Source organism: Ahaetulla prasina, chromosome 7, assembly GCF_028640845.1.
Source record: "Ahaetulla prasina isolate Xishuangbanna chromosome 7, ASM2864084v1, whole genome shotgun sequence".
Taxonomy (NCBI): domain Eukaryota; kingdom Metazoa; phylum Chordata; class Lepidosauria; order Squamata; family Colubridae; genus Ahaetulla; species Ahaetulla prasina.
Genome location: NC_080545.1, coordinates 43913267 through 43930008, shown reverse-complemented (window position 1 = coordinate 43930008; position 16742 = coordinate 43913267). Strand labels below are relative to the sequence as shown.

At 46.9% G+C, this 16742-nt stretch overlaps 1 protein-coding gene across 8 annotated transcripts in view; it reads left to right on the top strand.

Moving 5' to 3' along the window:
• Positions 1–993: 993 nt before the first annotated feature.
• Positions 994–16742, top strand: part of LRIG3 (leucine rich repeats and immunoglobulin like domains 3) — a 157446-nt gene continuing 141697 nt past the window's right edge. For 2 of the 8 annotated variants that reach the window (XM_058191405.1, XM_058191406.1), the window contains exon 1: positions 994–1516. In XM_058191405.1, coding sequence (XP_058047388.1) covers positions 1317–1516 — 200 coding nt within the window. In that variant the 5' untranslated portion in view covers positions 994–1316. The remainder of the gene's footprint in view (positions 1517–16742) is intronic. The other 6 variants (XM_058191403.1, XM_058191404.1, XM_058191401.1 and 3 more) reach the window with 6 other exon arrangements.

The window sequence follows — 16742 nt, the reverse complement described above, 5'->3', positions numbered from 1 at the left end:
GCATGCCATAATTCAGTTTTCATTCCATACTTCTTAAATCTGTTGCCCTCCAAGTCAGTTGGGAGTTACAACTTTTATAATTCCCAGTTCAATATGATCCAATATGTTTTTAAGTGATGAAAATTGTAGACATCTGTAATATTCTGTTCAGGAAAAGCTGCTTTACAGTATAAAAAAGTTCATTTTAAGTGTAGCATAAACTTCCATCAGATTCTGAACAAAACCAAGTTATTAAATCCTTTTGTATGGTAACAACGCCTTGTTACCATTAAAAATATACATTTAGTTTATTATTTTACCCATTGATATAAATTATTTAAAAATACAAGTAAAAGAGCAGCTTATTTCTAGTCATTCTTGTTTTTGTTTTTTAATTAGGTTAAATTCTAAATAATTTAAGGCCCTTTGAGGCCCTGTTCTTTTTCTTGAATGTTAAAGTGAATGTTTTAATGTCTCTATTAACACTTATTCATGAGTCATTGCCATTGCCAACACTCAAGATAAGAAACGCTGTGATGTTTTAAAACTTTCCAATCAAGCCCAGGTTTATACCAGCAGAAAGAGCACTTATTATTCAACTCTCTATTGAAATACCTGTACTTAGATATTGAATAACTTAAGTTTTGTTTAAGTTATCCAGTCTGAATAGGTCACCAGAACCATAGTTTCGGTCTATAAGCTTTTGGACTCCTGCTGGATCCCATCCTCAGAGAACTTCTTTCTCTCCAGAATGTGTACGCTGGGCTGTTCCATGTGTAGTATTTATGTGGTTCCTGGTTTTGTGTGTCTTAAAATTCAAATGTTTACTAAAATCAAGATAGTGATTAGATCATTAAGATTGATTGGACCTTCAGTTTCCCTGTCACCATCTGGGAGTATTTGTGCGCACGTTTGGTACATTTGCACAAGCGGGTTTGGGTTTCTTCCTTCAGTCTGAGACGGCGGCAATGGCTCCGCGGCTTTTGTTCGGGCTGCACTTGCCTGCAAGCCGTTCCGTCCCATCGCCTTCCCACCCCTGTACCCCGGCCACAGCTAAGCTTCCTCCGGGCGTCTTTCCCCAGTCAATCTGCCCCTCCCCGCCGTTTTGTTGTTATCACATGGCAAGGGGCGGGCTCGGCCGGTCCGGGCAGGCGCTGGGAAGCGGCGGAAAGTTTGGGGAACTGAGTAGAGTTGGCTGGGCGGTGAAGAGACTTGCCCGCAGGGGCGGGGGGGCATGAAACGACGCCTCCCAGCGCCCTGAGTGGTCCCTGCCCCGACTTCACTCCGTTCGCCCAGCCCGAAAGCCCCAAGTGCTGAACGCGCGAGGGATTTCGGACATGGGTTCCTCTGTGCGCCGCTGGGTGCTACAGCCGCCGCCGCCACTTTTAGGACTCCTGCTCTTCTCCTGCAGTCTATTCTTCTCAGGACTGGCCCAAGAATGCCCGGCTCCTTGCCGTTGTCTAGGGGAACGACTGGATTGCAGCCGTCTCAGACTGAGAGAAGTCCCCGCGCTATTCCCCAGCAGGACGGTGCAGCTGTGAGTACTGGCGCTTTTCTGCTGGGGGTTTTCTGCTGGGGGTGGGGGTTCTGCTGGGACTGGCGACGAGTCTGAGGCGCGGATCTCCGGCGCTAGGAGGTGCTCAGGGTTTCCCTGCTGAGCCCGCTAAATAGAGGAGCTGGAGAGGATACTAGAACCAAGTCTTCAGCACTATGGCTCCCTTCCCCACAAATGTCTCAGGTTTCCATCTTTCCGGTCGACTTCTGCAGCCTGATCCCGGCTTCTGGGCCGTGTGGATGGAGACTATAAATCAATGATTGGAGATAATCTTGTAGAGTTGTCCTTCACCTTTCTGGCCATTAAGACTGGATTTACACAACTAGGCTAAGATGTCCTTGGCTAAACTATGATTCAGTCCTTTGTGTGGACCTTTGTGAATAGTTTATGGACAGTTTATCTATTGTGCAAGGCCTGACAGTAGGATTGATTTAGCAAACCAGTACATTTTAATCCAGTCTAGTGTTGTCTTGGTACTTCCTGTTGCAGGGAAAAAGTTGATGAGGCACAGTCCTAGCTGCTGATTTGCAGTAGGTTCAATAGAATTAGCAGTTAAGCCATCCTTTCCCATTTAGACTCCAAGCATGTTGAAAGGTAACAGTTCCCATAATTCTTATCCATCACCTGGACGCAGTTTAGTTACTCACCTATATACTTCTCATCTAGGCATCATAGAAATGGTCCTTTCACTCAAAAGCAGGCAAGCAGTTAAGATGTGAAACTACCTCTTGTACTATGGTATATCCTGTTGTGTGTAAATGGAGCTGGCATTTACTTATTTTGTTCCTCTCAATAGTCCTGCAGAAAGGGGATGGCCCAGGAGGTCTGGCAAAGCTTTTTTACTCTTAGGACACCATGGAAGTTGGGCTTGAACCAGTCCCCCAATTGTTTTGTGTCTAGAAAGAAAGAGCAAGTCAGTGATCAAAGGAAGGCTTTCCTTTTCTCACTTTGAAAAATGAAAGGCAGTAATGGTGACAGTTTCTACTGACATCTGTTTGCCTGGGTTGGGGCAGTTATGTAGGAATCTATCACCATGTTTACATAGAAGGAAAAGATAGAGGAATGAAAACAAAAAGTTGCTCCTTGCAGTTGTGATTTGTTGGTTTGTGCTGCTTCTGGCTGAGTTGGAAAAAGAGGTAAAAATTGTTAGCTTAAAAGTAGAAAACAAAATCTACTAAGTGAAGGAAGCTAGAATATCTAAAAGGACCTTAAGTCCTGCATGCCCCCCTCTTTCTAGAGCTAAGGCCTTGGAGTTGCATCAATATCTGGATACTCCAGGAAAAGGTCTTGACATTTTTATGCATTGTACTGGTCTTTTGAATGGAGAATAGATGTTGCTATTTAGATAACTTTTTTTTTGTTTGTTTACATTTATACCCCGCCCTTCTCCGAAGACTCAGGGCGGCTTACAGTGTATAAGGCAATAGTCTCATTCTATTTGTATATTTTTACAAAGTCAACTTATTGCCCCCCCCAACAATCTGGGTCCTCATTTTACCTACCTTATAAAGGATGGAAGGCTGAGTCAACCTTGGGCCGGGCTCGAACCTGCAGTAATTGCAGGCTACTGTGTTCTTAATAACAGGCTTTACCAGCGTGAGCTAAACCGGCCCTTAACTTTGAAAAAAATACAGATTTATATGTGATTAATCATTGAAAGGTGGATTGTAGGGCAGTGTTCATGTCAAGTCTACATCTATTCCAGTAGAAAAATGATGGCTTTTCTCTTGCATCTTTTTTTCCTGTTAGGGTTTCATCTTTTAAGAGATGTTTTTTTAAAAAAATGTTTTGCAAAAACCCTAAAATGGGAGATACTTTGATAAAGAAGTAGCCTGATGGACTATGTGCATACTTCTTAAAAAAACTTTCAATTAATATAGCAGAACCCCTAAGCATAATCTTTGATAAAGCTTTCACGACTGGTTCCCTTCCCGAACTTTGGTCTCTAGCCACAGTCATCCCTATCTTCAAAAAAGGAGATCCCAGCGTAGTTGAAAACTACAGACCAATCTCTCTATGCTGCGTCACCTGCAAAGTAATGGAATCTATCATCAACCAATCCATTACCCTCCACCTAGAAACAAACAACCTACTCTCTCTAATAAACAATTTGATTTCAGGAAAAAATTATCATGTAACTTACAACTTCTCCACTGCAAAAACATATGGACTACTAATCTTGATCAAGGCAACGCAATAGATACAATCTACATAGATTTCTGCAAAGCTTTTGACTCAGTAGTACATGATAAACTTCTCCTAAAGCTAAAATCCTACGGCATTTTAGGACCTCTTCACAATTGGATAACTTCTTTCCTATCAAACAGACAACAAGTGGTCAAAATTAGCAAAGCTCTATCAAATCTTGTTCCTGTCAAAAGTGGTGTTCCTCAAGGCAGTGTTCTTGGACCAACACTCTTCATACTATACATAAATGATCTCTGTGACCAATGTTCCCTCTAATTTTTCACGAGTCTGAGCAAGCACACTAACTCCCTGAGCGGTCCCTTGGACCACTGTGAGCAACATCAGACGTGCGGGTCATGCCAGCATCGCATCCATTCAAGTCACATGATTTATTAAAAGAATCAAATTACAGCATTTACATTTCTGTTATAACACTTTTAATTAAGTGATTTAGCCCACTTACACAATGAAAATTACAAAAATCTTGTTAAAGATTAAACTCCCGATTTTGAAAACATACTTAACATTTTTATTATAAAGCTCTGACTTGCATTATGAGCATAAACCATTGTGTGAAGCTCCTGCCATGCACTGGGTGAGATTGTTCTACTGTGGTCTGGGAGACAGTCAAGTAACTCTTTTTCCACAAAATTCAGTATATGACACACTCATTTGATTTTTACAACTCAAACTAGTGGCAGTGTTCAATGATCAATATCCATAAAAGAAAATTGTAAATAAGTGACACTAGATGAGCACATTCTGATTGAAGACTTAAATCTCACCTTAATTTTCCCGTCTGTCCTTCTCACGTCTCCAATGGTTGTACACATTGTCCAGGTTGATGTCCTCGTCTGCTTGCAGCTTTGACTTTATGCGCATCAGCTGGTCCAAATGATCCACTTCAAGACGATTTCTGGATGCTGTTTTGATCTGATTCATTAAACTAAATCCTCTTTCACAATCCGCACTGGATGCTTGAAATGTAGCACAAATATCCACAAGCTGTGAGACGTGTTTCAGCTCCTCACATTTTAGTGTTGCAGCCACCATATCTGAAAATGTGCTGATTGACCCTTGTTTCAGTTTTTGCCTCATTATGTACTTGAAATCAGCATATTCACTGTTAATGTCCTCCACAGAATGTGGCTGGTGGAGAATGGCCTCATACTTCTTTGCCAATGTGGCAATGTCTGCTGCTCCGTACTCAAAACTGATGTCTGAGCTCAATGCCTCAATGTCCAATGCAGACCACTCCTTTAATTCATCCTCTGGAAAACGAGCATCCAAGTGATCGCAGAGATTACGAATAAAACAAATAATCTCACCGCCAATATCTCTGCCATCAGCTGACGAGGCCCTCATCGCCTCTTTGACGCGGTCACTCCACTTGATATCCTTTTCCCCTGTCAAGTATTGGGCACGCAGCTTCTCAATCTTTGCTCTTGCAAAGCAGTGCCCCTCCATCACAGTCAGGTTGCGTTTTTGAAAAGAAAGACACAGCTGTGCCAGCTCGCCCAAAACATCTCCTAGAGCAGTGAGAGTAAACTTGAACTTTGAATCGGTCAGTTTTTTGTAACAATAATTCGCCACTGGATCTCTGTTATCACTGGATTCTCTCTTGCAGTATTCTTCCAGGACAGTGTAGTTCCTCAGAACAGCATTCACGGCTTTGTCCCGCGACAGCCACCGCACTTCGTTCAGAGGCCTGAATGACAGCGAATCCTCATCAAGAATCTTTGCTAGCTCTTCCAATTTTCCCCTCTTTACAGTGGATCTAGAGAAAGTGGAATAAACCGTTCTAAGAAAAGTTTCCACATCACGCATCAAAGGTACGCCTTTCCACGCATCATCAATGCCCAAGTCCTCTCTATGGGCTACACAGTGTTGCTCAGTTAGATGTGGTATTTGCTGCTTTAATAAAGCTGCAACTCCGTTGTGCTTCCCTAACATTACTGAGGCACCGTCGGAGGTCAGCATCACCATTCTCTGCATGTCTAGTTTATGATTGGTGTAAAACTGAGTTATTGCCTGCATAATATCCCGCGCGGTGCATGCCGTCAGCTGGACAATGCCGCCAAATACAGTTTTATGGTTGACGTTGTTTTCCTCTCTGTATTTAATATACAGGACTAGCATTTTGTGCACTGTTATGTCTGTGCTCTCATCTACGATCAGGGTGTGCCAAGGTGCATTTTTAACTTTACACATCGTCTCATTCTGCACTATTTGATTGATGGAATTCACAAACTCAAAGGCATAATTTTTGCTTCGCCAGCTTTCTGGAATAGTCACGTACTTTGCCATGTGATCGTGAATTTGTTGAACCGACAGCATAGAGGCATTCATGTTGATGGCTAGGAGAATATTGTCGATGAGAACTTTAACTTGCTCGGGATTGGATTTCTTTACGAGTGACACCTCGTTCCTCTTCTCTTGATCTTTGGTGCTCTCCCTCAACAATGTACCGATCCCCATTCCCATCTTGCATCTTCTTACAATTCCCACCGCTTTCAAATGACTTTGGTGCTGAATGTGATGCTTGAGGTAGTCCAGCTTCCATTCTGTCCACATTTTCCCCTCCGAAAACTCGCTTGATATTTTGGCTTTGCGACATATTTTGCAGAGCAGACCTTTCTCGCTCGAAAAAGAAAAAATCTCACCCAGTTTCACAGTTTTTTCTTCCGTTTGCACATACGCCGACAGCCATTCCATCTTAAAAGAATCGCATTTCTTTTTTACTTTGGCTTGGTGAGAGGATGTGCCACTGCCCGTTCGTTTTGCCATTATTACAACTTACAAGGGGTTAGCATAAACAGCACTTAGCATTAATCTTCACTCCACATTGGCCACATCGGCTAGCTAAAATGGACGCCTGTCAATGACGTTGATTAGCTGCGCAGCACAGATTCAGCTAGCTAAAAGTTTTAGCTAGCCGATTCTAGCTAAAAGTTTTAGCTAGCCGAATCTGTGCTGCGCAGCTAATCAACGTAATTTGACAGGCGTTGATTAGCTGCCCAGCACAGATTTGGCTAGCTAAAACTTTTAGCTAGCCGATTCTAGCTAAAAGTTTTAGCTAGCCGAATCTGTGCTGGGGAGCTAATCAACGCCTGTCAAATTACGTTGATTAGCTGCCCAGCACAGATTCGCTAGCTAAAAGTTTTAGCTAGCTGATTCTAGCTAAAAGTTTTAGCTAGCGAATCTGTGCGCAGCTAATCAATGTAATTTGACAGGCGTTGATTAGCTGCGCAGCACAGATTTTCTGTGCGCGGAGACCGTGTCAGCAGTGCGCATTTGCGCACGCGCGCAGTTTAGAGGGAACAGTGTCTGTGACCATATCTCAAGTTATTGTGTTCTCTTTGCTGACGATGTCAAACTATTTAACACCACCAACAACACTACTACCCTTCAAAAAGACCTTGACTTTGTATCCAATTGGTCTAAAACTTGGCAACTCCAAATCTCAAACCAGCAAATGCTCAGTCTTACATATTGGAAAAAAGAACCCAAACACTAAGTACAAGCTTGATGGACATTACCTTACTGATGACCCCCCACCCTGTAAAAGACCTTGGAGTTTTTATATCAAATGATCTAAGTGCCAAAGCCCATTGCAACTACATAGCAAAAAAGGCTCTAAGAGTTTTAAACCTAATTTTGCGTAGCTTCTTTTCCAAAAACGCTACACTACTAACCAGAGCATACAAAACATTTGCAAGACCCATTCTTGAATATAGCTCACCTGTCTGGAACCTATACCACATCTCTGACATTAATACAACTGAACGAGTCCAGAAAGATTTTACAAGAAGAGTTCTTCGCTCCTCTGTAAACAACAAAATACCTTATACCTCCAGACTTGAATCCCTGGGATTAGAAAATTTAGAACTCCGCCAACTCTAACATGACCTGTGTTTAACACACAGAATCATCTATTACAATGTCCTTCCTGTTAAAGACTGCTTCAGCTTCAATCGCAATAATACAAGAGCAAACAATAGATTCAAACTTAATGTTAACGGCTTCAATCTTGATTGCAGAAAATATGACTTTTGTAACAGAATTGTTAACGCTTGGAACACACTACCTGACTCTGTGGTCTCTTCTCAAACTCCCAAAAGCTTTAATCAAAAATTGTCTACCATTGACCTCACCCCATTCCTAAGAGGACTATAAGGGGCGTGCATAAGAGCACAAAAGTGCCTACCATTCCTGTCCTATTGTTTTCTTTCATTATATGTGCTTGTATATAATGTTGTGACCGGGCCTCTGTGGCTCAGGCTGCTAATGCAGTCTGTTATTAACAGCAGCTGCCTGCAATTACTGCAGGTTCTAGTCCCACCAGGCCCAAGGTTGACTCAGCCTTCCATCCTTTATAAGGTAGGTAAAATGAGGGCCCAGATTGTTGGGGGCAATAAGTTTATTTATTTATTTTATTTATTTTATTTGATTTTTATACCGCCCTTCTCCCGAAGGACTCAGGGTGGTGTACAGGCATAGTTGACTTTGTATATAAATATACAAATAGAATGAAGACTATTGCTAACGTAGTGTAAGCCGCCCTGAGTCTTTGGAGAAGGGCGGGATATAAATGCAAATAAAATTTTTAAATAAATAAATAAATAAATAAATTTAAAAAAAAACCCTCTGAAGAAGGCACATGAATTTTCCTTAACTTTATATACTCAATGTAAATGCAATTTATATATTGCATATAGTTAATATACACAGATAGCTAAGGATTGTGGTAATTGTAATACAAAATACCAGTATTAGAATTCATGAGGGTAGAGAAAATTAGTCTAGCTCAGGGGTGTCCAAACTTTTTTTGGTGAGGGCCAAATACAGAAAAATAAGCAAAGGCCCGGGCCACACCATTGAACGGGGGGGGGGGGGTCTAAATTTTTTCCGTACCAGTTCTGTGGGCGTGGCTTATTTTGGGGTGTGGCTTGGTGGTCATGTGACTGGTGGGCGTGGCTAACTGCTCATGTGACTGGGTGGGCATGGCTAACTGCTCATGTGACTGGGTGGGCATGGCTAACTGCTCATGTGACTGAGTGGATGTGGCTATGGGCATAGAACAGGGGTGTCCAAACTTGGTCTCTTTAAGACTTGTGGACTTCAACTCCCAGAGTCCCTCAGCCAGCAAGAACTCTGGGAATTGAAGTCCACAAGTCTTAAAGAGACCAAGTTTGGACACCCCTGATCTTGGCTTTTGTTTTGTATTTGGTATGAACTTGAAACTCCCTTCGTTATTCCCTGCCCAAGGGGTGGAGGCGCGAGGAGCCTCGCCAGGCGGCCCGAGGAAGGCGAGGGTAGAACTGCTGGGGTCGGGCACGGCCAGCAACCTCTTTCCCGCTCGCCGCCTCCTCACCTGTTTCTCGATGGCTGTCACTGCCGCCACGCGTGTCCGACATGGGGAGGCGCGAGGAGCCTCACCAGGCGGCCCGAGGAAGGCGAGGGTAGAACTGCTGGGGTCGGGCATGGCCAGCAGCCTCTTTCCCGCTCGCCGCCTCCTACGCCCCTTCCCTTCATTATTCCCCGCCCATGGGGAGGAGCCGCGAGCCTCGCAGCGAACCACCGGGCAAGCACCAGGAGGCGGCCGAAAAGGGCCATATTCAGTTATACTTTCAGAATTTGCTGCGGGCCAATAAAAACTGACCCGCGGGCCGCAGTTGGCCCGTGGGCCGTAGTTTGGACACCCCTGGTCTAGCTGTTTACAAGTGGTGTTCTGTCTCTGTATTGGGAATATGGTTCCAAACATGGGTAAGAGAAGATCATATATGTTGATTCCAAGCTTGAATAAGATAAGATTATATATGTTGATGTTTGGTAGGGATTGGTGCTGGATCTCTGAGCAGTGGCCAGTGTGGGCTCTGTCTGTACAGCCATGAAGTGGGATCGGCATGGCCGGTTCTTGCCTGCAATATTGCCAGCCAGGATCGGGTCAGAGCCGCTGCCAGTCAAGATCAGCAGGCCAGATTCGGTGAGCCGGATGCACCACTGCTGCTCAGGAGGAAAAGAGAGAGAGGAGGTGCTGCGAGAGAGCCCACTTCTCACTTTCTTCTCCTGGATGGCAGTAGCGCATTCAGCTCACCGAATCAGGCCTGCTGATCTCGGCCAGTGAGGGGGAGTGGCAGGTGGGGGTGGCAGGGAGGGAGGGGTAGGGCGGGGGAAAAGCAAGTCGGGGCTCCTCTTGCCGTCTCTTCTCCCCCCCCTCGCCGGGCATGGCAGGGCTTCCTGCTCCTCGCTTAGTCACCCGCCCCCTTTATCAATGCAATTTGGGGGTGGCAGGTGGGGAGGGGTGGGGTAGAAGCTAGATGAGTGTCTTACCTGACTTCCAGCTCTGTCGCATTCCTTGCTTTTTTTTTTGTTTTTTTGTTTTTGTTTACATTTATACCCCGCCCTTCTCCGAAGACTCAGGGCGGCTTATTTATTTATTTATTTATTTATTCATATTTTTATACCGCCCTATCTCCCTAGGGACTCAGGGCGGTGTACAGCCATATAAAAACAACATAAATATACAAAGTAAAACATTAATCTAAAAAACTTATTAAATAGGCCAAATATTTAAAATAGACATATAAATAATAAAACCCAATTTAAGACCAAATCTAAAATTTAAACAATTAAAATTTAAAAATCTAGTCCAGTCCTGCGCAAATAAATAGATGTGTCTTAAGCTCGCGGCGGAAGGTCCGAAGGTCAGGAAGTTGACGAAGTCCTGGGGGAAGCTCGTTCCAGAGGGTGGGAGCCCCCACAGAAAAGGCCCTTCCCCTGAGGCACCCTGAGGAGTCCCTCCCTGTGAGAGCGCACGGGCCGGTAGGAGGCATTCGGAGGCAGCAGACGGTCCCGTAAGTAACCCGGCCCTATGCCATGGAGCGCTTTAAAGATCATTACCAAAACCTTGAAGCGCACCCGGAAAACCACAGGCAGCCAGTGCAGTCTGCGCAGGAGAGGTGTTACATGGGAGCCACGAGGGGCTCCCTCTATCACCCACGCAGCCGCATTATGAACTACCTGGAGTCTCCGGGTGCTCCTCAAGGGGAGCCCCATGTAGAGAGCATTGCAGTAGTCCAGACGAGATGTCACGAGAGCATGAGTGACCGTGCATAAGGCATCCCGGTCTAGAAAGGGGCGCAACTGGCGAACCAGGCGAACCTGGTGAAAAGGTCTCCTGGAGACGGCCGTCAAATGATCTTCGAAAGACAGCCGTCCATCCAGGAGAACGCCCAAGTTGCGTACCCTCTCCATTGGGGCCAATGACTCGCCCCCAACAGTCAGCCGAGGCTGCAGCTGACTATGCGGGATGCCGGCATCCACAGCCACTCCGTCTTGGAGGGATTGAGCTTGAGCCTGTTTCTCCCCATCCAGACCCGTACGGCTTCCAGACACCGGGACAACACCTCGATAGCTTTGCTGGGGTGGTCCGGTGTGGAAAAGTACAGCTGAGTGTCGTCAGCGTACAGCTGGTACCTCACACCGAAACCACTGATGATCTCACCCAGCGGCTTCATATAGATGTTGAACAAGAGGGGCGAGAGGATCGACCCCTGAGGCACCCCACAAGTGAGGCGCCTCGGGGCCGACCTCTGCCCCCCCGTCAACACCGTCTGCGACCGATCGGAGAGATAGGAGAACCACCGATAAACGGTGCCTCCCACTCCCAATCCCTCCAACCGGTGCAGCAGGATACCATGGTTGATGGTATCAAAAGCCGCTGAGAGGTCTAATAGGACCAAGGCAGAGGAATAACCCCTATCCCTGGCCCTCCAGAGATCATCCACCAACGCGACCAAAGCCGTCTCAGTGCTGTAACCGGGCCGGAAACCGGACTGGAATGGGTCTAGATAGATGGTTTCCTCCAGGTACCGGGGTAGCTGACATGCCACCACACTCTCTACAACCTTCGCCGCGAAGCGAAGGTTGGAGACTGGACGATAGTTACCTAACACAGCTGGGTCCAGGGAAGGCTTCTTGAGGAGAGGCTTCACCACCGCCACTTTCAAGGCGGCCGGAAAGACCCCCTCCTGCAAAGAAGCATTTGTAAGCCCCTAGAGCCAGCCTCGTGTCACATCCTGTGCGGCCAGCGCCAACCAGGAGGGACACGGGTCCAGTAAACATGTGGTGGCATTCAACCTACCCAGTAACCTGTCCATGTCCTCGGGAGCCACAGGGTCAAACTCATCCCAAACAATCTCAACAAGACGGCTCTCAGACATCCCACCTGGATCTACCCAATTTTGGTCCAGACCGTCCCGAAGCGGAACGATTTTATTTATTTATTTATTTATTTATTTAATCATATTTATATACCGCCCTATCTCCCAAGGGACTCAGGGCGGTTTACAGGCACTAGAAACAGATAAATAGAATATAAATACAATATAAAACATTTAAAAAACTTATTCTAAAGCCCGTCCAATTAAAAATAGAAATAAAACCCAATTTAAAACCCAAAATTTAAAATCTAGCTCAGTCCTGCACAATTAAATAAGTATGTTTTAAGACCAGCGGAAGGTCCAAGGTCCAGCTGACGAAGTCCGGGGTAGATCGTTCCAGAGGGTGGGAGCCCCACAGAGAAGGCCCTTCCTGGGCGTCGCCAGACGACATTGCCTCGCTGACGGCACCCTGAGGAGACCCTCTCTGTGAGGCGCACGGACGGTGGGAGGTATTCGGTCGCAGTAGGCGGTCCCGTAAATAACCCGGCCCAATGCCATGGAGCGCTTTAAAGGTGGTCACCAAAACCTTGAAGCGCACCCGGAAGGCCACAGGAAGCCAGTGCAGTCTGCGCAGGATAGGTGTCATATGGGAGCCACGAGGGGCTCCATCTATCACCCGCGCAGCTGCATTCTGGACTAACTGTAGCCTCCGGATGCCCCTCAAGGGGAGCCCCATGTAGAGAGCATTGCAGTAATCCAGGCGAGACGTCACGAGTGCGTGAGTAACCGTGGATAGGTCGTATAGATAACCACTAAACTCCTCAGCACGTCCCTGCAACAGGTCATCCCGCTCTCCCTGTTGAAGGAGAGAGTGAGTTACCCGAAACAGGGCGGCCGGGTGGTTATCTGCCAACGCAATGAGGGAGGAGACGTAGCAACGTCTCGCTTCCCTCATTGCCACTAGGTAGGTCCTAGTATAGGACCTAACTAGTGTCCGATCAGCCTCTGAACGACTAGACCTCCAGGAACTCTCTAGGCGTCTTCTCCGGCGTTTCATCTCCCTCAGCTCCCCGGAGTACCAGGGAGCTGGTTGAGACCTGCGCCGGGTCAGAGGCCGCAAAGGCACGACACGATCCAAGGCCCCCGCCGCGGCTCGTTCCCAAGCCGCGACAAGTTCCTCGGCCGTGCCGTGAGCCAGACCCTCAGGAAACGGCCCAAGCTCCGTCTGGAACCTCTCCGGGTCCATCAGGCGCCTGGGACGGAACCAACGTATTGGTTCCATCTCCCTGCGGTGTTGAGTGGCGGTCAGAAAGTCTAGGCGAAGGAGGAAGTGATCTGACCATGACAAAGGCTCAATGACTAAATCCCTCAAGTCCAGATCCTTCAACCACTGACCAGAGATGAAAATCAAATCCAGAGTGCCACCCCCACTGTGAGTAGGGCCATCAACTACTTGAGTCAGGTCCAAGGCCGTCATGGAAGCCGTGAACTCCCGAGCAGCTGAAGATGACAGGCCGGTCGATGGCAAGTTAAAGTCCCCCATGACAATAAGTCTGGGGGTCTCCACCGCCACTCCAGCAAGCACCTCCAGGAGCTCGGGCAGGGCTGCTGCCACGCCGCAAGGAGCCAGGTACGTGACAAACAAGCCCATCTGACATCTATGACCCCACCTCACAAAGAGGGATTCACACCCGGCAATCTGAGGTACAGTGGTCTCCCTCGGCTCCAGACTCTCTCTAATCACAACCCCTCCACCCCTACCCTGGGCCCTCGGCTGATGGAATGCTCGGAAACCCGGCGGGCACATTTGAACAAGGGGCACGCCCCCTTCCGCGCCCAACCAGGTCTCCGTAACACCCATAAAGTCCGTGGCACCCCCCTGGATAAGGTCATAAATTAGGGCGGCCTTATTGGCCATGGACCATGCGTTGCACAACATCAGCCGAAGGCCCGGGCTCTGAGGGTCTTGACCATCCGGGGAACGGGAGAAGTCTGAGGGCTTGGGGCGCGCGATTGCCTGCAAGCATCGAGCGCGCACCCCCTTAGAACGATCTGAGCCCCCACTTCCGCCATATCTGCCCCTCCCCCATACCGTGCAAATAGGACCACCCTCAACCGGTGGAACACAAACTCCCCCCATGACCCTCGGACCTATTAACTTACCGCCACGAGCATACGCAGGAACTGGACCCCCACCCGACGGGTTTTCCCCAACACCCGCCCTTTCCCTCCCACCCCTTAAAAATGCCCTATCTAAAAAACCCCAAAGGCTCTTCCTCTTCGCATGCCACCTCTGTGGGTCCCAAGACCCGTCATTGAGGCCGGCCCTTGGTAATAAAATGGGCCATTCCTGCGAGGCGGGGATACCTCGCAGGCGCAAGAGTTCCTGTACCGAATAGCGTATACAAATCGTAAAAAATAACACGTCGCTAGGAGATAGAAGTCGATGGGAGATGATAATTGTCCAGGATGGTGGGATATTATACAATAGTTCCTCACAGGGATACCCATCGTCCGATAACTCGTCAAATGGTGGCTGACACATGATGACAAATAAGCTAAAGATGGAGAAGATGGAAAAGTAGCTCAGTCCTAAAATCCATAAAAAAGCGAGGTAGGTGGGTCTTCTATCACCGCCAGCAATGTCTACAGCTGTTTCTGGATAAGTCCCCCGGCAGATCTCAAACCGGTCTCCAAACCTCTTCCACCACAGTTCATAGGAACAATCCTGGCCAAAGAATCCCGAAAGGCCATATAAGTGCCGATGACAGTGCACATTAATAATAATGGGAGAAGTGGGCCCACAAAGGCCAGGACACCTCCAATATCCACCGCACCAATCCCCTCCGCCAAGATGGTCCAAGGCTGAAGATCTCTCCAAGCAGACCCCACGCTCCAATTAATCCAAATACTGGCTATAGGCCAAAGGCCTGACCACTCCTCAGATCCGAGGCCTTTCCCAGAAACTGGGCCAGGCACCTCTGAAACAGGCCGGCATGATGTAATAGGCCGCAGATCCCAAACGCGGCAGGAGCGGGGTAAAATGTCCTCAAGGAAAGACCCAAACAGGGAGGGCGGTGGAGGAGCCAGAAAGAACCCTCAACCCCCATCGCCCCAAAAAACCAGGCTGGGGGGAGGTTGATACACTAAGGATAGTCCAATGCGGAATAACAGAAGAACAAGCCGCGGTCTCGTCTATCAGCGACGAGCCGCAGCCTCACCTCGCGTCCAGGGAAATGGCCGCCACTCGCCCTCGCCCACCCGGCCTTGTTCTCGGCAGCCGTGACACCGAGAAGGCCCGCAGACCTCTCCCACGGCTGCCGAGAGAGTGGTAAAGCGGGCCGGGGGGTGCAAGCAGCTCGGCTGGCCGCCTGGACGCTGCCATCCAACGCGGAACATCCCGTCGGCGGCTCTGATCTCCTAGCAAGCCGCCATCTTGCACATGCGCAGAGCCAGTGTTCTTACAATGTATAAGGCTTACAATGTATAATGGCTTACAATGTATAAGGCAATAGTCTCATTCTATTTGTATATTTTTTTACAAAGTCAACTGTTTGACTGTTTGTCAACTGCTGTTGTGTGCAGAGAAACAAGTTGTACTGTAAAAAAAAAAACTACTTGCAATTCCAACTTCTCGAACTTGTGAGAAGGTTTTTTTTATGGTACAACTTGTTTCCCTGCACACAACGGTGAGAAATATGACGGATCTGGAATTCAGGTAAGACACGCATATCGCTTCTCTGTCACCCCAAAATTGCATCCATAAAGGGGGCAGGTGGTTAAGCGAGGGCCAGGAAGCTCTGACATGCCTGGCGAGGGGGGGAAGAGATGGCAAGAGGAGCCCCATCTCACTACACACGTTCTCGATAAAGAGATGGTGGGGAAGGGAAATAGCCAGGCTGTTGTTGCCATTGGGGTGCGTGGAACAAGATGGGGTTCTTCTTGCTGTGTTACCTGACTTCCAGTTCCGTCGCATTTCTCACTGTTGTGTGCAAGTAAACAAGTTGCACTGTAAAAAAAACTTCTCCCAAGTTCAATCAATTAATTCCAACTTCTCGAACACGCAAGAAGTTTTTTTTTTTTTTTTACAGTATAACTTGTTTCCCTGCACACAATGGCAAGAAACGCGGTGGAGCTGGAAGTCAGGTAACACAGCAAGAGGAGCCCCGTCTTGCTCCACACGCCCCAAAATAATAAGACCTCTCCAAAAATAAGGCCAAGTGCTTATTTTGGGGTTCAAAAAATATAAGACAGGGTCTTATTTTCAGGAAAACATGGGCAACAAATTATTATTATATGAACTTTGAACTGGAATATGATTTTTAACTTAGTAATTCAGTTGTTAGTCTTTATCGTACCAGAAACTTTATTATTTGATTTGGATGTTATCTAGTGGCAGATTAAAATAACTATTCTGCAGGAGTTGCTTATCATTGGAAAAAAGGGCAAATCTAAATTAGGATCAGTACAAATTTTTAGAAGCAATAACAACAACAATACCTAATGTAAGGGAGAAAATAAATGCTATATTCACACGGATTTATTGTGAGCACCATGACTGTTAATCAGCAGTTATGGACAATGGGAGCTGAAATCTAAAAATATTTTAAGGACCATTTTCTACCTATTTCTGATACAGAAAAAAATTCTATTTGCGGTTCCTGAGCAACAATCTTGCATGCTGAGAACTGTCTATATTTGCATGAGGGATGGACACAATAGTTTTGATATTGTTTAATTCTGTAGGGATTTCTTATACAAAATCTTAATGGTTTATATTTGTATAACGTCAGTAAGGAATTGAAATGTACTAGTGTTGTATGTTTGTTCTGTATCTGTTGTCATTTCAATCACTT